The 23,383-nt window shown below is 52.0% G+C and overlaps 6 protein-coding genes across 6 annotated transcripts; 4 read left to right on the plus strand and 2 right to left on the minus strand.

Moving 5' to 3' along the window:
• Window positions 1-2,126: 2,126 nt before the first annotated feature.
• On the plus strand, window positions 2,127-4,532 carry GLOTRDRAFT_58733 (P-loop containing nucleoside triphosphate hydrolase protein). The gene is made up of 10 exons (XM_007866319.1): window positions 2,127-2,214; window positions 2,267-2,273; window positions 2,346-2,774; window positions 2,827-2,967; window positions 3,026-3,077; window positions 3,127-3,165; window positions 3,216-3,280; window positions 3,333-3,894; window positions 3,948-4,195; window positions 4,249-4,532. The coding sequence occupies exons 1-10, from the start codon at window positions 2,178-2,180 to the stop codon at window positions 4,451-4,453; spliced, it is 1,785 nt and encodes a 594-aa protein (XP_007864510.1). The 5' UTR covers window positions 2,127-2,177; the 3' UTR covers window positions 4,454-4,532.
• A 394-nt stretch (window positions 4,533-4,926) lies between these two features.
• Window positions 4,927-6,090, plus strand: GLOTRDRAFT_115355 (peptidase C15, pyroglutamyl peptidase I-like protein; the record flags this gene model as incomplete). Its single annotated transcript, XM_007866320.1, has 4 exons — window positions 4,927-4,947; window positions 4,972-5,001; window positions 5,055-5,669; window positions 5,720-6,090. The coding sequence occupies 4 exons, from the start codon at window positions 4,927-4,929 to the stop codon at window positions 5,933-5,935; spliced, it is 882 nt and encodes a 293-aa protein (XP_007864511.1). The 3' UTR covers window positions 5,936-6,090.
• Window positions 6,091-6,362: 272 nt separating this feature from the next.
• On the plus strand, window positions 6,363-7,235 carry GLOTRDRAFT_74171 (adenylylsulfate kinase). The gene is made up of 4 exons (XM_007866321.1): window positions 6,363-6,492; window positions 6,551-6,700; window positions 6,752-6,956; window positions 7,012-7,235. The coding sequence occupies exons 1-4, from the start codon at window positions 6,379-6,381 to the stop codon at window positions 7,140-7,142; spliced, it is 600 nt and encodes a 199-aa protein (XP_007864512.1). The 5' UTR covers window positions 6,363-6,378; the 3' UTR covers window positions 7,143-7,235.
• Window positions 7,236-9,175: 1,940 nt separating this feature from the next.
• Window positions 9,176-10,178, minus strand: GLOTRDRAFT_37635 (Pkinase-domain-containing protein; the record flags this gene model as incomplete). Its single annotated transcript, XM_007865700.1, has 2 exons — window positions 9,176-9,367; window positions 9,420-10,178. 2 exons carry the CDS (start codon window positions 10,176-10,178, stop codon window positions 9,176-9,178), a joined length of 951 nt encoding a protein of 316 aa, XP_007863891.1.
• A 441-nt stretch (window positions 10,179-10,619) lies between these two features.
• On the plus strand, window positions 10,620-15,857 carry GLOTRDRAFT_120597 (UDP-3-O-glucosamine N-acyltransferase). Its single transcript, XM_007866322.1, has 14 exons — window positions 10,620-10,787; window positions 10,844-10,962; window positions 11,018-11,474; window positions 11,531-11,706; window positions 11,767-12,038; window positions 12,093-12,313; window positions 12,368-12,471; window positions 12,526-12,938; window positions 12,989-13,389; window positions 13,443-14,227; window positions 14,277-14,789; window positions 14,843-15,061; window positions 15,113-15,348; window positions 15,397-15,857. Exons 1-8 carry the CDS (start codon window positions 10,708-10,710, stop codon window positions 12,657-12,659), a joined length of 1,563 nt encoding a protein of 520 aa, XP_007864513.1. The 5' UTR covers window positions 10,620-10,707; the 3' UTR covers window positions 12,660-12,938; window positions 12,989-13,389; window positions 13,443-14,227; window positions 14,277-14,789; window positions 14,843-15,061; window positions 15,113-15,348; window positions 15,397-15,857.
• On the minus strand, window positions 12,969-21,775 carry GLOTRDRAFT_92447 (uncharacterized protein; the record flags this gene model as incomplete). Its single annotated transcript, XM_007866323.1, has 20 exons — window positions 12,969-13,389; window positions 13,443-14,227; window positions 14,277-14,789; window positions 14,843-15,061; window positions 15,113-15,348; window positions 15,397-15,785; window positions 16,125-16,248; window positions 16,306-16,566; window positions 16,618-16,909; window positions 16,959-17,249; window positions 17,367-17,714; window positions 17,834-17,878; window positions 17,929-17,997; window positions 18,054-18,152; window positions 18,241-18,349; window positions 18,401-18,612; window positions 18,670-18,915; window positions 18,970-19,443; window positions 19,498-20,983; window positions 21,192-21,775. The coding sequence occupies 20 exons, from the start codon at window positions 21,773-21,775 to the stop codon at window positions 12,969-12,971; spliced, it is 7,203 nt and encodes a 2,400-aa protein (XP_007864514.1).
• Between the last annotated feature and the right edge of the window lie 1,608 nt (window positions 21,776-23,383).

Consider the following 23,383-nt stretch of genomic DNA (forward strand, 5'->3'; position numbering starts at 1 on the left):
AGGATGATGGTATGGTGCGGGCCAGCTAGCTACCACCACTTTTGTACAACAGACATGGAAGACTTAAATTTACCTCTTTTTATGATGCCTCTTGCACAAAGACTCCTTTTCATGAAAGGAGCAAGTCTACAAGAGGGTCAGATTCAATTTTGCCACTTACCATATTTGGTATGTTATGCATTACATAATCCTACCTCAGCAACCACTGGCTTGCCAGAATACCCAGGATACCAATTTTCTATGGTTATCTGCATCATTCCCAAGCAGTTAAGCAGCATCCCAGGGCACAAAATAGTCCATTGAGAGTAATCTAAATTTCGAAAAAATTCTCAGACCGATTTTGCCGCTGTACCAAAGTGGTGGCAGTTAGGTGGCCCGCACCATACAAGAGATGAACAAGCCAGGCAAGTATACTCATCACCTCTCATCACTTGGCAGGACTAGTACTTTGAATAACTTGTCTCGGCCGCTTGAGGGTGTCGACATTGGACTCGGACAGGCAGGCTGCCACTCTGGATGTACCGTTGTCTCCACCGCTGTGTTGAACATTTTTGCCCTGGATTCTCCACAGCACATGGAAGAAGAAGAGCCCAAGCTCCACTTTTCAAAAATCATTTACAGTCGCACCACGTCAAACAAGCAATTGTAAGTCCCCGAGAGACGGAAATCAGACCATCTGGACTTCCCCACCTTCCTCATGTTCCGTCCCTGGCACCCACTCCGACCCACTCCGACTATACAGATTTTCTGAATTGGTGGTCAATCGATCTGCAAAAGAGCGTCGCCGCTGGCAAATGTACAGTTTGGATCGTTGAACGTTGAGCAGGGAAGCGCCCGCGCTTGGGGTACGTAAAGTGTGGCTGTGATTCATTTAAGACCACTTGGGAGGTATTCGGCGCTGCGCGGCACGCCAGGTCCGATTCCTCCTTTGCGGTCGCCGTTTGAGCGTCAACTCTGAAGTCATGACGCTGGGTTATAATGACAGAATTAACGTGCTTTACTTCATAACTCTCATTAGGTTGTTTTCTGCTCGCATGACGCCTTTGCAGCCTTTCCTTATGTCCGACGGCTTCAGCCCTATTGGCTCAATGGTCTGCGCCGACAGTGGGCTGACATCGTCAATCACATCCTCACGCGGAAGATTCGGGTTGGGGCACAAAGTCAATACAGACCAGGTTAAGGGTGTGTGGTCAACCGCCGGATTAATATTAATAGTCGATGATACGAACGAATTAACAATTATGTATATCTTGCACCGTCGATGATGTCTGCTACCCAAAGCACGAAGCGATTGAGGTACAACGTTGTGGGCATGCACATTACTTGCTTTTCTCTTCCTTCGCAAGAGTTATTGTTTCCGTCTCGGAGGCAAGAAGGAAAAGGGATTGTGAGGTTTCGGGGGAACAAATGGTGAACAACGAGAGTGCCGTGTTGCCGAACGAACTGATACATTCTGACAAGGGATTTAGGCGTGCTCAATTCTACAACTCGGCCATTCGCTCGAGCAATCGTTTGCGCTTTCGTTCGCGCCAGGAATAGCTCAAGAAGTGATGCGGGAGATAGCCAAATAATCATATGACTTTCTCCTCCGCGCTGGTTTGGCTCGCTCGGGCTCTCGTGTAACCCAAATATATGTACTACTGGGTCTGCACCGTAGGATGGGGATTACAATAATGATGACAGGCACTAAACATCTGTTTTGTTACTATGTTGCCCCCATGTAATGAGCTTATTGCCAGTGAATAGGAGACGTTGCAAAACTCGAGCCGCTCGAGGGAGCAGACGCTAGGCTCCCTTCGGCCATCTTTGAGCTATTCCTGGCGCGAACGAAAGCGCGGCGTGAACGATTGCTCGAGCGAACGGCCGAATTGTAGAATTGAGCACGCCTATTATAACGATGAACCGAGCCGTTCAGAACAGAGATGGCATCTTTGCATACAGTACGGTTTGGAAGCTCCCCTTTGGGAAAGCAAGATCTCATCGCGCTTGGAAAGTAAGGCACAAGCTCCTCTAGATGGAAAAACTGTCCGTAGTTGGTGAAAACCCCTGTTAAGCGCTCGCTTTCTCGATCACCAGAGAGCCCTATACAACAACTGAACAGTAAACCGATTCTAGAGGAATCGGAACTCGATCGCGTCGCATCGCGTTCACTTGCCCGCGACTTGTCCTTCCTGCCCATGAGTAACAAAGGCCAAGCGAGCAAAGCGACTTCAGGTACCCAGTCACTTCCACAACTGCATGTAGTGATGTCTGACAAGCTCTCCAGTTAATTGGTACGATACAATGCGAATATGTGCAGTGCAAATGGGGGTTGCTAATGTCGTTGGTATCTTGGGACACTGTAGCCCGATCTGCGGCAGAATAGTCCGTGAAGAGAATATCAATTATCACCTTGATAACGATTGTCCTGGACAAAATGCCCGCGCCACTCCAGCTTCGAAAACTACCTCGAAGGCTCCAGTAGCACCAGTATTCAATTCTGCAAAGAAACCCTCAAACGTTACTGTCGAAGGCAGCTTTCATATAGGGTCGTCGCTGGCGACCAAGCGAGAGCATCCTGAGGCCGGTGGTGCCTCTGTCCCTAGAGCCACGAAGCGCAGCAAAGGCACGGTGACGTCTCGTTCGCAAGCTGCTGCACCGCTAGCGGAGAGGCTTCGGCCCCAAGAACTGGAAGACTTTATTGGACAGAAGCACCTTACGGGAAGTGACTCTTTATTGATGAATCTGATGCGTGGAGGATCAACAGGAAGCATCATCTTCTGGGGACCACCCGGGTATGACCCTAGTTGAGGGCTATGTTGTGCATACGCTCAACCCGTGCTGTAGATGCGGCAAGACAACCTTGGCAAGGCTCATGGCTAGGAAAAGCGGGGCTGTCTTCAAGGAAATAAGTGCAACCGAAGCCGGCATCGGCGATGTCCGTGCTATTGTGGAAGAGGCCAAGGGCACTCTGATGCTTCAAAATAGGTATTTCCTCTGTTCTTCTGTTTAAGGCATGACCTACGTTCTGAACATCCCTATCAAGGAGGACTGTTCTTTTCTTAGATGAAGTCCATCGGTTCAATCGAGCACAGCAGGTACGCCCATGAGGGTTCCGGACGGGAGATGGTGCTTAAGCAATATCAGGACATATTCTTGCCTTATATAGAGCAAGGGCAAATTCAGGTTATCATTTTGCTTTTGTACTGTAAATGAATCTATTGATAGTCTCGTAGCTTATAGGCGCAACGACCGAGAATCCTTCTTTCAAGATAAACAGCGCCTTGCTTAGCAGATGCCGGTGAGTATCTCTGTATTCTCCTTGGATCCGCTTTGATAGCGCACTCTCTCAGCGTCTTTGTCTTGGAGCGACTCTCAGATGACGATGTGTCTGAAATCATCGACAAGGCCGTGCACCGCGTACTAGCAGGGTTAAATGAAGTTACTGACAGCGCCGCCGAGGCTAGCACTTCTTCAGCAACGGCACTGTCACAGGAATCCAACCAGTCTACTCTGATCTCGTCCCAGCCCTCAATTTCTGCCGTATCATTCCCAAGCTATCCACAGCTGACCGAACGTGTCAAAAAGTCAATCATCTCGCTGTCCCTGGGGGACGCCCGCACTGCTCTGTCGCTCCTCGAGCTGGTGCTGAGCTCCCCACAGGATATCCCAGAGGCGAAGTTACTTGACTCGCTTAGACGATCTGTCTCGACGTCGTACGACCGAACAGGCGACGACAGGTACGACCTGATATCTGCGCTGCACAAGAGCGTGCGCGGAAGCGATGGGAGCGCGGCTATGTACTGGCTTGCTCGGATGCTTGAGACCGGGGAAGATCCTATGTACATCGCTAGACGCATGACTGTCTGCGCCAGTGAAGATATTGGACTAGCTGACAGTCATGCCTTGCCCTTGGTGAGTGAAGAATACTTTTCATTTGGCTTAGAACCAATTGCTGCTCTCGGAAGGCGATTGCAACCATGCAGGCATGCCAGATGATAGGCATGCCAGAATGCCGTATCAATCTGGCTCATCTGGTTGCGTACCTCGCCGAGGCACCCAAATCGACGAGGTCGTATGAAGCCTACAAGCGCGCTGCCGCTGCGGCCAAGTCAGATCCTACCCTGGCTGTGCCTTTGGTGATCCGGAATGCACCGACTAAGTTAATGAAGAATCTGGGCTATTCTGAGGGGTACCGCTACAACCCGGACTATGCGTGCGTACCGATCGCAATAGCTCCCACTGATCGCTGAATATACCCGTCTGTAGGCATCCTGTGACAAATGACTACCTCCCTCCCCAATTTCGGGACGAGGTATTTCTGCGGAAAGAGGGCGATCTTTCCGGCAAAGAATGGGACGAAGAGGCCCTGCACCGATGGGAGGTAGACATGAACGGCGGAAAGGCATGGGAAGGCCGGGGAACCTCATTCCAAGACTTGTCAGACAATGACTCCCCAAAGGAAGGTGTCTAGGGCATATCCTCCATGCGATACATAACCGTGTTGCTGTGATGTTGGTATCTTGATGGTAAATGGTTTAAAAGTAATAAATGGTGGTCCATTCTGATCGAGCTAGAATTGGACCATTTATGGGTTATGGACCCTCCAGAAAGGTATGGGTTAAGGGGTATCAGGGAGTTATGGGTCATTGTGATGATTAACTAGGAACCAAATCGGTGGACACAACAATGTATGGGTTATTGGAGGTATGGGTTAAGGGAGAGTCGACTGTACATCAGTCGTAATCCACCCCTATTCCATAGCGATAAGGTGATGACTCGATACAGCTTCATACCATCTGTATGGATATATCAGCAGTGGAACTTGTCCCCCTCAGAGACCATACTCGGGATATATGCGGAAACGCAGGAGATAATGTCGGCACGTCATATCACGTGGAGAAGAGGTATATCTCGGGGTATCGAAGATAGTAAGGTCACCACGAGATGCCTACCCTCCCGTCGAACGTAGTCGACGGCGCTGGTGATAAGCCATACCGAGTCCTGTTAACAGGTTTTGGAGTAAGATACTCCACCACAACTCACTTGAGCTACCGATCTTGACGTACTTTCAGCCCTTCGGGTCGTTTGCAGTGAATCCTTCCTGGTTAGCAGTGAAGCCCTTGCACAATCTTATTCTGGACACTCAACCGGCCCCCGTAACGCATGAGGAGCAAGTTGTACTCGGTACAGACGGCGGCAACTGTGGAATACGCCAATTACACATTACTTCTCTGCAAGTACCGACAGAGTACGATGTCGTACTTTCCACTGTCCCATCATTCCACACCCGACCGCCTACTTTGCCGGAATCCGATGATCCCGGCCATCCTATGATACCTGCCGATGGGTATGATTTGGTCTTCCATGTGGGCGTCGCGGGGCCTGGTCCTGCGAGGTTGGAGAAGCTAGGCCATAAATCGGGCTACCAGATGAGGGACGCCGCGGGGAAGATGGCCCCTATTATTGCAGAGGAGGGAGGAGAGTTCATCTACAAACGTATGACAGAAGCAGAGGAGATCGAGATGGCAAGAATCAGAGAGAGGCTCCCGAACATCGAAAAGTACCAGCAAACAGGAAAGGTGCCCCTCCGGGGGTTCGCAAAAGGATATGAGCAGTTCGAAGAAGAAATCCACACAGATATAGACGTTGAGAGACTCGTAGCTCATCTGAAGGAGGCATACCCAGAGGTAAGCTGCGTTCACGACGGCAGAACCCTTGTAATTTGACTTGTTCCCAGTACATCCGGGACTCGGTAGATGCGGGGCGGTATTTGTGCGACTTCACCTACTACTGTTCCCTTGCAGAAGCGCAACGGCAGAAGGAGAAAGATTCATCAGGGAAGCGCACCAAGGTGCTATTCCTTCATTGTCCGCCAATAGATCAGCCGCTGGGTACGGAAGAGGTGACGGATATGATCAAGAGGACGATCGTCTGGGTATCGCAGAATAGCTAGCTCACGTGAGAAATAGACGACCAGGAAGGCCATCTACGCCTGGTTCACAGGTTATGTCGCAGGTCCAGGAGATGGACACGTTGCTGACAGCCATCTCCAGGCCGTCTCCGGGAGAAATAGAGTACATTGGGTTGCAGTCGCACGGAAACCAGAGAGAATATGGAATTTTGGAGGAATTCCATAAACAATTCCATAAGGATGTTCAAGTGAGCTGTGCTGGCGGTGAATGGCGCGCTTGCGAGTGGTCGACCGCGACGACAGCATGATGTGGGTGATAGTCGGACTGCTGGATGATTATTCAGAGCGGGCAAGCCACAAATGAGCGAGGAGGATTTGTGCTGCTGCCTCACGTGCTCAAGGCGTAATCATTGCCTTTGAGAATTTCCGGTTTCCCTACTTAACGCGCTCGCCATGGCCCGTGTCAGCCAGCATCCCCCTCAGCAATGGCCACCAACATCACGTTCCATCCGGGCTCTGTCGACGCCGCCGAGCGTGCCCAGCTTCTCGGACAGAAGGGAATCACCATCTGGTTCACCGGCCTGAGTGCCAGTGGCAAGGTATTGTTCTACGAATCTACACTAACAGCCTTGCCCTCAACGCGTCTTTGTTACGTAGTCGACGATTGCATGTGCCCTCGAGCAGCACCTCCTTCATCTACACAAGTTTTCCTACCGTCTCGACGGCGATAACATTCGCTTCGGCCTGAACAAGGACCTGGGCTTCGACGAGGCATCGCGGAATGAGAACATCCGTCGCATAGGAGAGGTAATAGAGTACCCCTCTGGCGTGTGCAATATCCTGACGATGATCCCGAAGGTCTCCAAACTTTTCGCCGATGCGAGCTGCATCGTCCTCACTGCCTTCATCTCCCCCTACCGGGCCGACCGAGCTGTCGCACGCCAGCTACACGAAAAAGCTGGTCTCAGCTTTATCGAAGTCTTCGTCGATGCGCCATTGAGGGTCGTTGAGCAACGGGATCCCAAGGGTCTCTATAAGAAGGCGAGGGCCGGCGAGATCAAGGGTGAGTCGTCCTACCCCAGCTTATGGAATGAGCGCTAATGGTATGCTTTTGTTAGACTTCACGGGCATTTCAGCCCCCTACGAAGCTCCCGAAACACCAGAGATTCATATTAAAACAGATGAGAGCGATGTCAAGGAGAGCGTCCGGATCATCACGGAGTACTTGAGCAAGCAGGGCTTCATTTGAGGACTGTGGATATTGCGGTCTGTTAATTTATCAAGTTACTTGTATTACGTAGAATGTTGCAATGCCACCCACGAGTTCTCAGTGTATCCTAAACATCAGCAGCGTCGATCTCCGAATTGTTCAATCCCGATTCGGGTTCTTCGGAGTCACCTAGGCTGCCCAGGATTCTCCTGTACGTTGGCTGTAAATTCTCCGGTGCCATGACGATCTCCTGGCGCTCTTCCTCTATAATGTCTTGGTGAGCCTTATCGAGAATCTGGGTCAAGCCCACTTCGACAACTGATAACCACTGCGTCAGATCGTCAACTGTCTTCGCGAGCTGGGAATGGGTCGCTTCATGTGACAGCATGAGAGAAGCCATATCGAGGGGCTGGATGATTGGTCCTTGGGTGGGCAGAGCCGTGACAAGCGACACTAAATCCTGCGACCGCGAATGGTAGTGTCCCGAGGGAGTCGGCGTCTCGCTTGGAGTAAAACGAGGTGCCAAAGGAGAGGGTGGGCTGCTATGGCCTACATGGGACATGGGTGAGTCGATATTTACGGACCTTGATATCTCCTTGTCGTCCCCGGGAGTCACGAATTGGTTAAGGTGACTTGGAGCTTGGACATGCGTTCGGGAAGTCTGGCTCATGTGTAAGGGCGAGGGGGGTAGGAGGTCAGTCATCCCAAGCTGATGTTCGGACGTCAGAGACGGAATCTATAATATAGGCGTACATCGTCAGACGCGGAAAATCGTGCAATGCCGTATATACACTCACTTTTAAGACATCTTTTAGTCCAGGAACCTGGGACATAGTGCTGTCACTGCTGCCACTTGCATTACTACCGCTGCGTTCCCTCCCTGCCCTGGCAAACGGCTTCACCGGGGGGGTAAGGGGTCCTACGTGCACCGACTCCATCACAGCGACGGACGCTTGTCTATTGAGACTGGGCTTTCGGGATACCGACGGAACAGCAATGCCATCCACCCCGGGAATCGCAGAACGGCTTCGCCCCAGGAACGGAGGCAGTGGTATGGAGTCACCCTTGACGACAAGGCCACTAGAAGTCGAATTGTCCAGCGAATGCGTCACTTGGTGAGCGGCGGGGGACGTCCGAGTGGAACCAGCAATTGCGCCCTGGGCCACTCTGCTGGGAGGCCTAGAAGCACTGACGGGAAGAGGAACCTTGGATGGCGGAGGGAACTGGAAGTCAGCAGGAGATGCTAGATTTCGTTCTCGATACACCCCTGGAGAACCTCCCGAAGACAGCGTGGACGCACTACTCTGAGAACGCTTTCTGATTATGACGGGCCTCTCTGGCGGCGCTGATGGGGGTGGCGCAGGCGGTGAGGTAACACCACGAGGAGTACCGGGTACAATGGAGATGTCATGGATGTCCACGACGGGCGGAGGAATCTCAATGTCGGGTACACCACGGGAGGACCGTACTTCACGATATGTAGGATTCGGTCGCACGGTGCCTTGAGGAGACTCCGCACCCACGGCATAACTTGACGAAGGCGCAGAGAGAGACAAGGGGTCGTTCTTGACCGACGATGAATCGCTTTCGTCTACGCTCCACGAGAAAGTCGATGACTTGCCATTGTCTCGGGCGCTCGAAGTTGGAGGCGGGAAGACGAACCCGCCTTGACGCAGATTGGGCGTCTCCTCGACATTGTCGGCCGTGAAGTTCCTCCTATTCCAACCTCTGTCGGGCGCTGGAGATGGCGAGAGGGAAGAAGACATATTCGTCGGCTGGCTACTCATAGTAGATACACCGATGCCGGCAAGGTTCGTCTGATGGGCCTGATTCATCATCGCAGGTTCTTCGGGGAATAGACCACGCAAAGAAGTTGGTAGCTGACCAGCCGGAGGGCGGATAGTGGGATGAATGTTCAACTCATTCTCTTCGTCAATAGCCCCTTCCGTTTCTAAGGAGGGCAGGTCCAGGGATGGCCGTCCACGGACTGTGTCAAACTCCCAAGGGTTCTCGTCCGAATCAGATTGATTCATAAGACTGAAATACCTCGTAAGGAATGGATGAACCGAGTTTCAATACACGTAAAACACCCACTCTCTCGTTTCCTCTGCTTCCCAATCGAGGGGCTGGGCAAGACTGGTCCTAGATCCTCCTGTCTGTAGCCAGTCCTCGTATTGCGTCACGAGGACTTTGAGGCTGGCAACAGGGATCTTGGCAGATGATTTAATCCATCGGGTCTTCATTAACTCATCCGCTGATAGACGCTACCGCGCAGATCAGTACGACGGATATCTCACAGGCCACGACTCAACGTACATCAGTCGGCAACTCTCGCAGACAACTAACAACAAAATCACGCATATCTTTGCTACCATCCGTCTCGCTCAAGCGAGGAGGCTTCGCTTTTGGCAAGAGTTGCAACACTTGGGCGGCCAACATGTTGGAGTGCGGAGGGCTGCCCTTGACCATCTCATAAATCATGATTCCTAGACTCCAAATATCGGCTTTCGTATCGTAGTTCGGGACAGACTGAGCGACTTCCGGCGCCATCCAATAAGGCGTTCCAACCAATGTGTTCCGCTTGCTAGACGTTGTGGGGAGGAGAGCGGAGACACCGAAATCGCATATCATAACCTTCCCGGTAGCAGTAATGAGGACATTGGCGGCTTTGATATCACGATGAATGACACCAGACTTGTGCAGGTAACTGAGACCTGCTAGTACCTCGCGAGTGATGATGACGATGTACTTCTCTTCCAGCGTCCCGTTCGGAAAAGCCTTCATGAGCGTTCTCACGCTGCCGCCTTGAGCATACTCCATGACAATCCATACGCGTGGTCCGTCCATGTAACAGCCATAATACTTCGTAATATTTGGTCCATCGCGCAACTGAGTTAGTAAGGCAACCTCGCGTTGAATGTCCGCCACATCGTCGTCTGCAGTATCCAGATTGATGATCTTGAGAGCAACAACATTGCCAGTTGGAATATGTACGCCCTTATGAACGGATCCATATGTGCCTCGTCCTACTTCCTGGACGCGCTTGTAAAGCTGATGAACGGACGGTTGGGCCATTGCTACAGATCCGTCTGATGGTCGTCGTAGAAAGGTACCTCAAGAGGTGGCTGCGTATGATCAGGGTTGAGTATCGCAGCACGTAACAATCTCAAACTAGATTTACCAGACTCATCAAGCATGCCAGGTCAGCATGTATAGCACGAGGAAAGGCGTCGTAAGGGTATAGCTAGCCGCCGGAGGATTTCTAGCCTTATCAAGCAGTATACATGTGTTAGGAAGTAGAAGCCAGTCGTGGCAAGTCGTGAGCCAGAAAGCAATAGACAGCCAAGTACTGGCAGCGTTCAAGTTGGCACAAGCATAGGCCAGATTCGCGGATGTGAATTTAGGCGCAGTTACGTAAGAAGAAGTGATAACGAACATACTTACCGGATTTGGTAATCACAGATTTGGAGTCATCTGCCGACTGCAGCCTGCTGCGTCAAGACATTCGTTACGGCTCTTGTCTCCTTATACCAAGCGGAAAGATTTCCTCCGACGCGTCACTTCTTAGCTGAATAACCACAGTTTTAGCAGACACAGGCACTTGATGGATTTCAACGAATCCACATCCTCGCAGCCCGATATCCGGGAGTTCGTAGCCGTAATATTGGCCGGCTTCGGTAACGAGTGAGTTAGACAACCGAATTTTCCAGCATGACGTGACCCACGTAGATAACATCCAGACTCTCGCCCTTAAGCAGTGATGCTGGGGGTGAGCCAAGCCCAAAGGCCCTGCTTCCTATCGCGAATCAGCCGATGCTGGATTTTCCGCTTGCCTGGCTTGAACAGTCCGGAATAAAAGGTGAATTGCATGCCCCCTTTACATGAGATGTCTCTTCAATGCGAACCAACGTAAGACGTCATCTTGATCTGCCCAACGGCTCAACGGCAAGCGATTTCGCACTACATTCACTCAGGCAGCTCAACATCGCTGCGAATCAACCTACATCCGTTCGAAGAAACGGACGACCTTAGTGTCGGAACATGTGCAATCCTCCGTCACTTTGCTCATCTCATACAACAAGACTTCGTCGTGCTTCCATGCGATTTCGTGCCCCCGCAGTCGCTTCCGCTTTCGAGAGTTCTGGACAAATTTCGTACCGAGTCCGTGTCAGATGGATGTATAGCGACAGCATGCTGGTTTGCACCGCGGCGCTCTGAAAAAGGCGCAACACCGGATGAATGGGGCCATTATGATCTCTCGACTCCGATAGTTTACGACCAAGCAACGGGAACGCTCCTTCATATCGATACTCCCGACGACATCGATCGCGATAGCGAGGAGATTGGACTACGAATTGGCGCAATAACAAAGTTCGTAGATAACTCTCAATGTTAGCAAGTCTGTTTGCTCAGTCTTTGGGATACAGATACCCTCGCACAAGGTTGTCTGCCAATTTACAGGACTCGCACGTATATGTTTGCAGGCGGTCCGTACTGGACGCTTTGTCTGAGAAGCCCAACTTTGATTCCATCCGCGAGGAGTTCATCCCTTGGCTGTGCAAGGTTCAATATCAGCGGACAAAGCGGGAACGCTATGGAACAGGTCAGAGTGGAAATCACACGCGTTGTTATTATCGCCACTCACACACTATTGTCTACTTAGTACTGATGCCTAGAACGAATACCTTATCACAACATGTTGCGCTGCAGCATTCCACCTCCCGCGTGCCCGACGAGGTCCTAGATGGAAAATCCGGAGTGTCATCACCACACGACAAGGATATGGCATATTCCTTACCTCCGTCGCCCACGGGTGACCAAGACCAGCAGATGGCAAATGCGAGCCTCCGTGTGGGACTTGTCATTCATAGGGATCCTATTGCCTATGCCGCGAGAACGAACACACTACAGAGTTATCTGGAGCTAAACCGATCTGTAAGTGCCGAAATATCGTCCAGTAGATTGCATGTCCTCAGCATGGACACGTAGTTCCTTTCGAAAACGCCATACTCCCTACCCACGGATCCGAAAGATCGGTCCCTCATAGATCCTAAAGCTCAGATATCGAGCGATTGCATCGTCGGCGAGTCTACCCGTGTGGACGAGCGGACGACTATCAAACGCTCAGTGATCGGAAAGCATTGCACTATCGGTAAGATGGCTAGAATTGTTGGCTGCGTGCTTCTTGATCATTGTGTGGTCGAGGATGGGTAACATTAACCCCTTCAGACCTTCTCGCAATATTGATGCTTATTTGGGAACAGCGCTAAACTGGACAACTGCATTATGGGGAAGAACACAAAGGTTGGAAGCAAAGCCAGTCTCTCCTGGTGCGTTACGCAAGGTGGATTCGAAGTGGAAACAGGAGGTAAGCAACATTTGCACCGGAGGACTAGCGCGGCTGCTCATGTCTTGTCGAAAGGGGCATACAAAAATGAGAAGCTCGAAATCTCTGAATGGGCAGCTGGAGGAGGTAGCGAAGGTGATGAAACTACATCCGAGGACGAGGAGGACGGGGAGGAAGACAGCGAGGAAACTGAAGAGAGTGAAGACTAGCGTACATAGTACCGGTTCTCAACAAATACTCGTCGCAATGTCTTCATCATACAATAAAAATCATCACGACAGAGATTGTACAGCATAGACAGACTGTCTATCACAACATTTGCATGCGCATGTATATATGACAAGCAGGAAGTCGTGATAGGGGCTTAGCACATATCGTGACAGAATGTGAATCATATACGCTTCACCGAACCTGCTGAGCAACGCGACCAGGCATCTGGTTACCCAAACCCTGAGCGAAACGCGTTCCCCGTCCAACTCTGGCACCACCTAGGCATAATGTTAATAATCATCGGAGAATTACAACGATTGCGACTTACCACGTGCACCTCTTGAGCGCTCTGTTCGTCCTCTGCGCTCTTGTGCTTGCTCTCCCCGTTTGTCTCCCTTCGTACCATCTCCTCTGTCGCCCCAACCACTGCTTCCTCCGAGCCTGTTATCCAAAGTCTTCTCGTTCTGCTCTACCATGGCGTTGATCTTGTCTGCCAAGCTAAGCGATAATTGCTGACCACGAGAGAGCTCGATGCGGTGGAAGACAATAGCACCAGAAGATTGGTCCAAGGAAGCCGACAGTTCTTCCGACCAGATCATCTTAGAAACTATCGACGTAACCGTGCGTACAGGCAATGAGAAGGTTCGCCCCAAATGGACTAACGAGAGCGTGCTGTAATGAGGCGCGTACGTGAAGAGATACGTTCGCAGACCTTCCTCCTGTATGCGCCTACAGAAACCCACATCAATCACGAGAATGATGTAAGAACAAAGCACACTTACTTGGCGAGCATTTCCTTCACGGAGGCAGCCTCAGGCATCAGGCTCCAGATCTTAATGCTCTGGATGAGGTCGCGGCACTTCTCCCACTCGCCATCCTGTAGCGCCTTACTAGCCTGCATAATATGGTCCCTGGTGCTCTCCGGCGGACCGGTGAAGATCTGCCTGTCAGCGAAGTCCAACAATCTTCGGAATGGCTTCGAGATCGCCTTCCGCTTCTGCTCTTCTGAGTCAATGCTTGCCAGCAGCGGTATCTCCACGAGCATGCTCGAAACCAAGAACGCGGCTTCCAGCAGTTCCGTATTTATATGCATATGGAAGGGGAGCTGTCGCTGACGTTCCGCTTTCTCTTGCTCTGGGGTCATCACCTGGTACCTCTGCTGATGAACACCCTGTGCGAGCAACTCCTTGACCCGCTGAGTAGTGAAGATATCCTGGAGAGTCGCCTGTGCTTCGCGGATGAGGCCGCATCGGAATGCACACAAGCCCAATTGCACCACCGTGCGATTGTATAGAATCTGGGTGGCCACGTCAGCTGAGTGGACGGATTCTTGTAAATGTGACATAAGGAACATGTCCCGCGCAGTGTGAAACTCGTTGTGCAGGGCATGATGATATATGTGGCTGAGCATCGCCCGGGTCCGGAGAAGGGAATTCGAGCCCTTGTACAGATGCACGCATAGGGTCTGGACTAGAGCGGTTGTCGAACCCTGATTGACCAGTGAGATGCTGGGTGCAACATCTGAAGCTGCCAGGCCCGCTTCAAGAGCTTGAACCACGGGGTCGGGCTATGGAAAGTATTAGTATTACAGATTAAGGGGACGGGAAAGCGCATACTTTGGAGTAGATGTGCTCTATTCGGCGCATGATCACCCGCGCAAGAGGGTCCTCTTGCTTCGTCTTCTCATAGTATGCCTGCGCGCGGCATATAGTAGAATAAAGCCCCTTCTCATCCTTCAGGCGATCAACGTACTCCGTGCCATGGGGGTCGATATTCTGCAGGCTCTTCGTGAACTCATCATCAAGGCGGTCCACAAAGCTGATGATGCTACCCCGGATGCGCACCACGCCATCCGGAGATTCGGCTGGCGAGCGTTCAACAAGCTCGTCGTAATCTTCCGTCGTCTCCTGCACGACGTACTCTGGCTGGGAAGCGACGATTGACACCAGCTGGTCGATCTCCTTCTGCGCGGATACCCACGCCTCGGCGGGCATATGCGTAGCCGCAGAGGCATTGTAATCGAACCGCGAGGAAACGAGCACCAGCAGGACACGTATCCGCTGGTAAGACGTGACAGCTACTTCAAGAAGTTTTTCCAGGATTCGGATTTGTTCTTGCCTGTCAGTGTTCTAAAGAGAATCATATCAGGCAAAGAGATGTAACACAACTCGATCTGACTGACCTTCTTACCACGCGCTTCCTGAACCATTTGTAGATTCTTGAAGATACCCTCCGTGGTGAACTGCATCGCCCGACCGCCCCTGCCCACCGTAGTGAAGTCTTCGTCTGGTTGTTCTTCGCCCTCCGCATCCCCGGCTGCAGCTCTCCTCCTTTCTGGCTTAGGTGCAGCGGCTGCAGGAGCGTTTGCGGCATGGTATGCCCTTTCGAAAGCCTCCGGATCCTATACGCAACATTAGAAAGGGCACGAGTGCATACGAGGTAAGATACGTACAGCCTGATAGTCTTTGACTTCCTTCTCATACTCCTTCACCGTCTTTTTCACTTTTTGCTTCATCGCGGTCAGGGCACGCGCATTGCTGGCGTTCATTTTTTTCTTTGATTCCTTCTCCTTGGACAAAGCCGTGTTGAGAGAGGATTCGAGGTTGATAAGAGTCCGGATGAAGAATGGAGGGACGGGTTCTGAGACGTTTTGCGATCGCTGGACCATACGCGCGAGCTTGTCGAATTCTACGAAATTTCAGATGATGAACGCGAAGATCATGGGGACAGACAGACCACTAGAGATGGCGACCCAATCGTTGATCTTGAGCGCATTATCCATGATTTTTCCAGTCGCCTCCATCTCCTCATATCGCTTGTCTTTGGCGCTCTTCACGACACGCCTGACATCGTCCTCATCTTCCTCCTCACTGTCGCTCTCCGTCCTCAGGAACCTGGACCTCCTCTGAGCCTGACCCTCCTCTTCATCCGACATTTCCTCTTCATCTTCGTCTGACTCGTCTGAATCGGCATCACTGGAATCTGAGCCAGCTGTGCGCAGGAATCGGGACATGGCGGGCTTCGAGCCGGTCGCGGTAGGCTTGGGGGCAGCATCCTCGTCGCCGCTGGACATGAGCTCCTCCTCAGAGGAGGACTCGGAGTCGGAGTCAGAATCGCCTGCTTGTCTGAAGAAACGAGACATTGTGATGGACGATGAAGGCTGCTTTGCAGGCTGCAGTCAAGAGGACAAAACTTTGGCTTGCGGCGTTTGCCGGCGCACCGCTTCCCAGAGTCACTTCGCGTCCGAACACTTCCACGGGTCAGATATTTTCAAGGCAACTATACTGGTCATTAAAGTACAGGATGGTATCATGATTCGTCAACGTCCATAGTCTACATGTTTGTTCCAGATCTTCTCCGGTTGTGCAATCGCGTCTCAATGGTGGGCCTCGCGGTATTTCTCAGCGAGATATCTATCGCAGCAGTGAGCAGAACAGCGATTGCGAGCACGGGAAATGACTTACCCTTCACCGCCCCAGAGAGCAAGCAGGCCAACTGAGACGCTGGAGACGATGCGTCTATCCCACTGAGGCCTATCCCAGTTGGTGTAACCAAAGTAACCGACTGTGCCAAGGATCCCCACGTTCACTTTTCAATGAGCAGCAAGTCAGTGTCCTCGTGTATGGTGAATCTCGGCACACTCACATAGACCGACTAGCCCGCCCAGGACACCCGGGCGCAGGATGTGTTCCTTCAGATAGCGGTAAACGACAGCACCTTCCTCCCTAGCCCTTCGCTCTTCCTCCTGTCCCTTCGGTGTCTTGCGGTACGCTTGCGCGCCGTAGCCCTCTAGACCTAGGAGCGCCAGAGCACCTGCGACGGTGGAGGTGATGACCTTGGTGTCACGACGCAGACCGGGTCTGGTATAGTACAGATAGCCGACCGCAGAGATCAAGCCGACGTTTGCTGAATGAGGTATGAGCGATGTTGAGGTCGGAATGGGTTTCCCTTACTCACCGATCCCGATCAGACCACCAGCCACGCCGGGTTGCAGAACTGTCTGCTTCGTCACCTCCCATAGGTGAAGACCCTCGTCTTCTGCCTGGTGGAGGCGCTTCTTGGCCTTGTCCTTCTTTGAAGGTGCACCGGGTGCCTCTGGCAGTTCCGGCTCCGTGTACACGGTCTTCTCAGAGGTCACGGTAGCGGGATGCGCCCTAAAGTCGGATGGGACGACATTGACCTTCAAGGTGTCGTCTGCGACGCCGGCTGTCGGGGGTTCAGTGTTGAGGAGAGCGGGGTCGGGGTGTGGCTGCGCGCCAGTGAGCTACATGAACTGGGGAAAACACGGAGCAACATACCTCGTTGGGGGGGAGGTTGTGGGCAGCGACGGAGGCGTAGGACATGTCGACTGGAATATTTGTGGAGGAGACGGCAGCCAGTCGCGCGACGGACGCGGTATAAGTAGGCCTGACCAGTGACGTCACCTGGCCGACGTCACATCTGCGACGCGTCAATCTCGCCCAATCTGGCCGTCGGTGGCGGCTTCTCAGACTCCACCGCTTCCAAGTGCGCGCAGCACTCCTGTGTCGTACATTCTGCCATTGAAAGGGGTATACAAAGTATCGTGTCACGGTTGCCTGGTGCAACTCCTGCGGTATACATACTATAAATCATGGACAGCAAAAGGAAAGCGGCGAAAACGAGAAATATCGGGTTGAAACATAATTAAAGAATGGAGAACGGTAGAAAGGTCCCGCTTAGAAAACATCCAAAGAATGTGGGCAATCGGCAGCAGTGTGCCCGTGGCTCTCGCAGTCCTCGCAGTACAAGCCGGTCGTATTGCCTGCCATTCCGCTCTTGCTCGACCGGATGCTCGCTGCGTCGTCCGACAGTAGATCGCAGCTAAAGATGTCGTGCCCCGGCCGTTCGCAGATTTCGCACACGGGCTCGCCCTTGTCCAGTTGCAGAGCATTGCTACTGGTGCTTCCCGTGCTGCTACGACCAGGGGGGAATCTGACTCGAGCATCGCCCCCGTCGGAGCTGCCTTTTGACGACTTTTTGCTGCTTCGAGATACCTTCTCTCTCAGCCGCTCCACTTCGCGCTCGAGTTCATCCTAGCGTACGTATGTCAGTACAAGTGACTTGGGCGGATGATATAAAGTAGCTGACTTCACGGTAGATCTATCACAGGACGTCAGCAAAAGGAAATGTATGCACGAATCTGTGTTCTTACCTTCGATTCGACTAACGTCTCCAATTCACTCACTTCCTTGTTCAACTGCATAAAAGTTTTAGTATACACACATCAAAGTTTGCCTACACGCTTACGTCGTGGATCGTCCGGGCGCTCTTCATCTCAGCTTCAGCATGCCGTTTACGCAATTGCTCAAGCTCCATCTATCCAGAGACCAGTTAGATGAACGTCAAAGTAGATGACACAAAGAGCGCCATACCTCGTACTTCATCTTGAGCTCCTGACGGACCTTCTGGGCCGAGGTCTCGTCGCTGCCTGCGATCTCACCATCCAGAGCTTGCTCTTCTCTCAGAAGTGTCTGCTCGAAGTTAATTTCAAGTGTATGAAGTTCCTGCAGAGCACACTTAGCTCCACGAAGAGTATGCGGAGTAGAAAAGGGTACGCACCGCTCGAAGTTTCTCAATCTCGGAAGACAGCAGCTCGTTTTCAGCGGCGAGCGCTTTATTCCGCTGATTGGTGACCAGATTCTCCTTCTGGAGTTCTTGCACGATATGCCTAGAGGCATATGTTACGAGAGATCTCACTGAAAAAAACGGATGGACCTACTTGAGGCCTGTGATTTCGTCCCGCGCCGTGGCTATCTCATGCTTTGATTTGGCAGGGTCCTGGAGACCATTATTGACGCTAACGTCGCGGTTTAGCCGCTTCTTCAGAGCTTCCAGCTCTCCCTCCTGGTCTTCAAGAGCCTGCCGCATATCCGCTGCTGACTTCTGTTCCGCTGCAAGGAGTTCTCTGGAAGACCTCAGGATGTCTTCCATCTACGACGCCGCAAAGCTCAATTCAAAGGGTGTTGTCCTCTGCTCATTTGTACTTACCTCGCGTTTCTCAGATTCAAGTTGTTTGATAGTCGCTTGCATGTCACTCAATGACCCGACAGTGCTAGGGGATCCGAATTCACCGTCCATTTCCCGCTGCGCCCTGCGAGCTTCATCCAGCTCCGCTTTGAGTCTTGTTATCTCCTCGTTCATGCGCGCGCGATCACGAGCAGTCCGTTCCGCAATATCCGCAAGCTTCTCGCCAGACTCACCGGCCTTCATAGACGCCGTCAAGCCTTCAAGGTTCTATGGCCGCACATAAACGATCGGAATGCCGTTAAGAGACAGAAATCAACTCACAGAAACTTCAGTCCGGAGAATCTCAATCTCAGCTTGGGCATTCTCCAGCGCAACTGTGCTCTCACGGAAGGCTTCCTCGATCTCCTGTATACGTGTTCTTGCAGAGGACTCAGCCTGGGTCACTTTCTCAAGCTCGACTCGGCTCTCTTCAAGCTGCTTTCTCATTGCATCTTCCTTCTCCTTATATCGCTGGATCTTTTCGCGAACAACAACATCCTCTTTTTCAGTCATCGCGCGGGCATCCTCAAGCAGGTCTTCTAGGCTGGCGACTTTCTGCTGAAGGTATTGCACCTGATCGCGCAAGGCTTCATTGTCGATCTGCGCCGCGGTGGAGGCATGAGGACTGGTAGGGTCAGCCGAAGAGCCATGTGCGTGGGCCTTTAGCTGCTCTTGCAAAGATGCGACCAGATCTTCAAGCTCATATCGTTTGAAATCGGCCGCACTTAGTCTCTCCTCGTATAGTGCGATCGTTTCCTGTGGACCACAGGGATGTTGAGATGGTTATCAACGCAAGGAGTGAGGACTTACCTGACCAGCCTGCCGGAGTTCCTCGACTTGTGCGCCTAGTTCCTTTCGCTCGTTCTCTAGATCCGTGGAAAGCTTCTGGATACGGTTCTCCAGTAAGGCTATCTCCGTGTCTTTGGCTTTGAGTACAGCGTCCTTCTCATCTTGTGCGCCCTCTTTGGCGGTGATAGCGTCCTTCAGTTCGCTGATCAGACTTTCCTTGTCTTCCAGATTCGACTGCAAGTCCTTGATCTTGTTTTCTGCATCGCTGCGAGCTTTTTCAAGAGCAGTATTGACTTGCTTTACGTTACGCTCCAGAGCATCGATCTTCGAGTCTCGCTCAGTCAAGGTCCGTTCCGATGCCTTCACTTGGCTTTCGAGAGCAGATATCCTTGCCGTAGCCTTCGCGCTTTCAGCTTGCAATGCAGTGATTCGCTCCGATGATTGTCTTTCAGTAGCTGCTATGAGGGTTTTGTTCTCATGCTCTAGTGCATCGAGCCGTGATTGCAGGCGCTCGATAGTCGCAAGCTGGTCGGCAGCATAACTCGCACCGCCCGAGGCTGATGAATCTGGTCGTGTGCTAGTCGAAAGCTGAGGCGTACTTCGCCCAGATAGTAGATTAGCAATTTTATCCTGCAGCAGCTTGCCGTTCATTTCGAGACTGGAAATAGGCCGCAGCCCTGGATCAGTGAAATGCTCCTCGTCAAGATTTGCCGGGAGCTCATCGTTCAAGGAGACGGAACGACTGGAGCCAGATCTTCGAGAAGGAGAGGCAGGGGGCGGCATTGCTATGTTGCTGGGAACCCGAGCCCGAGGGGTACTAAGTGAAGTCCGCCCTTTGGATGGTGATGTTGGTATACCGGGCCCTGGGTTGGAAAGTCTTCCTTTCGCCTTGGGTGTCGCGAATGGAGATGATGAAGTGCGGGAGGGAGAACCAAGATTGGCTACGGGCGGAGAGCCGAGATTTCCTGCAGATCGACGTGTGGGAGAGGGTGGTCCTGGACCCCGCTGCAGACCGAAAGAACCCATCGACGTTCGGGTAGGACTCGTGGAAGGCGGACTACGAGTGTTAAGGTGTTCTGCTGTCATCCCAAGGTACTTCGAAGCCCGAGACCCAGGGGTAATCTTGTTTTCGGCCAGCAGGCTCTTTTCATTCTCCCTGGCTATACCAGATTTCGTGGGCATGGCGGCAGGGGTCGCGCCAGCTCGTGCTATAGTCCGCGGCTTAGGTAACCCTGGCGTCCTTTGTCCAAATGAAGATGAGGGTGTCACTCTGCCGCTATTCGACGGAGTTATGCGTCCCGTGGACGCAGAGGGGGTTACTCGACCAGATACCGAGCTCCCAAAAGACGGAGTAATCCGTCCTGTAACTGAAGGAGTAATTCTACCATTACGGACAGAAGCAACAGACGATGGTCGTGATACCGCGCCTGGGCCAACTGTCGGCAGAGAGAGTTTGGTCGCTGCAACAAAGACGCCGCACTGCGGAGGGCAAGAGAAGTATCGCTTCCTGCATGAAAGGCCGCACGTCAGTCAGAACGAAGTCACTGAAGAGCGGAACATGTGGAGAGCACGGCCTAATCCTTTTCTCATGCTGCCATACCAGCGCAGAATACAAACAGACAATATCACATGAACGTTGTCCTGTCTTGCACAACCATTCCAACCTGATGACACAGAGATACTTCTTGGAGTAGGATGCAGACGGACATGCTTACCCGTTCACAGTCCCGTCATTCTTCCCTTTACCTGCGAACCCACCACTTAGCTCCACCCCAGCCCATGTACCAGGTTTCCCATCAATCTCCCCCAGATACTTCAAGGTGCCTTCGTACCCAAGGGACTCAATACGCACGTTATCTCCTACGGTGAAACTCTTGTTCGCTCGGCTCGCATTGTTGGAGTGGGAGGGGAGATCAGACTGGCGACTTCGGGGGCGGGAAGACGCCGAGGGTGTCCTGGGACGCTGCACCTGAGGAGCAGCAGTACCGGTGGCGGAGGAAGAGGAGGCAACTGAGGCAGGCCTGCTATTTACAGACCTCCGACCCGACTCTATGCCAGGTACAGCCGATTGAGGGGACAACGACGCAACAGAGACATCACTCGTACGAGCAGATCGCTGCTGGGTCGGGTCATGGGCCTTCATGGCATCGACGAATGCGCGAGATGCAAAGTCATCTGCAGAAGGTGGAACATTTTGTGAGGCCCCAGAAGTCGATCTGAGTCTGCCAGGCGCAGGGATACCAGGCGTCCTCCCGGGAGTGGGTATTGCTGAAAAGCGAGGTTTGCCAGGCGTCGACATGTAATAGCGCGTTGACCGGGCGTGACTTCATCTTTCACGCTCGATAATGATGCAGAGCGCGTCGTCTATTTCCGGAAGGGTGCGCTTATTAAGCAGACTCTGTACTATCATTGAGGGGTTCTGCAAATTTCACCCCCTTATGTCTCATTCCACACTCACCCAAAAAATGTTGGGTAAGCTCAGGCAGGTATATATTACACTAGAATAGACCCTCTGCCAAGTCAGAATGGGAATATCTGCTGTGGTTTAAGAGAGGGAGAGAAAACAGGCCATGGGAAAGAAAGAGTATCCACTAGATCTCTCGTGATACTCTCAACAGACTGCAGCAGGATGGCTCGGGGTATCATGAATATGTCATCTACAGTACAATGCACCAGCCCGACAGAGTAAATAACGAGTGTGTCGAGATAGAGAGGCAACTTTGCACATCTCCCGGGACGAAATGCAATCCTCCCTACAAAGTTGAGGACGCAGATTATGTAAGCGAGTCGCGCAGCGGCTCGCAAAGTGGACGCGGAGCCATTGCAGCGGATGCGCCCAGACGGTTGCCCAACTAACATATAATCTTATTTTTGAACATTGCTAGTGTGCCGCTAGTGCAGCGGTTAGTGTGATGGGTTATCAGATGCAATGATATGAGCTCGAGGTTCAATCCCACCCATGGATAATATTTTTCACTTGTGATGATTCTAGTTGTCTTCACTCCGTATGCAACTTGGAAATTTTCTTTTGTTCTCTGTCTCATCATGCAGTCATTGCAAGGTGCCGATATTGATGACATTGTGGCACTTTGAGTCCAGACAAGGGCCAATCTATACACAAAGCCTTCACTTGGTATTATACTTTGGGGTTCAATTTCAAAAAATTGAAACTACATGTGTACTGATATACAAAACTATTCAACTTCTCATGATCATGGGAGGTGGTGTTACTGGTGTACGAATGAATTGCAGTGAGTACACAACCTCCTCACCGCCTTAGGATTCCCATTCTGAAGCGAGTCGCCCCGACTTCAGACGAAGTCCTTCGTGATGCTGCGGGGTTACCGCACAGTGTCTCGACCTTCCATTTATAGCGACTCGCGTCCTTAACTTTGTAGGGAGGATTGCACTTTCTTCTCCCGGGCCCATATCGTGACAAAAGTGTGACATTGCGTGCTCGGCCGCAAATGGTAAGTGCCCGTTTTTGGAAGCTTCGCGAAGACGGATCGGGGGATCCGCAGCGCCTTGTGCCTCAGGCTCTTACAGTGCTTTGCATAAAAGTCCGGAAACCGCGATCCGCGAAATGTTGTTTGTGCCAGCCAAACAAACCTATATGGGGTAGTCGATCACCGTAGCACGGGCTGTTGACTGGTTGGCGGGATGCTTCGACATTCATGTATGGGGGTTGTTCTTGGGGGATTTTAACCTCTGTGTGCTCGATATCCTAAGGAGATACAGATCTGAACGTTATTCAGCCTTGAGACGGGCATTTGTGTCCCAGGAGTGATATAGGCTGACTCGAGGACCGTCGCGCCCTCGGTCAGGTATTACCCTATAAGGGATTGTTTGGCTGGGACAAACAGAAACGCGTGAAACACAGTTTCCGGACTTTTATGCAAAGCACTGT

Source organism: Gloeophyllum trabeum (genome assembly GCF_000344685.1).
Source record: "Gloeophyllum trabeum ATCC 11539 unplaced genomic scaffold GLOTRscaffold_00004, whole genome shotgun sequence".
Classification (NCBI taxonomy): Eukaryota; Fungi; Basidiomycota; class Agaricomycetes; order Gloeophyllales; family Gloeophyllaceae; genus Gloeophyllum; species Gloeophyllum trabeum.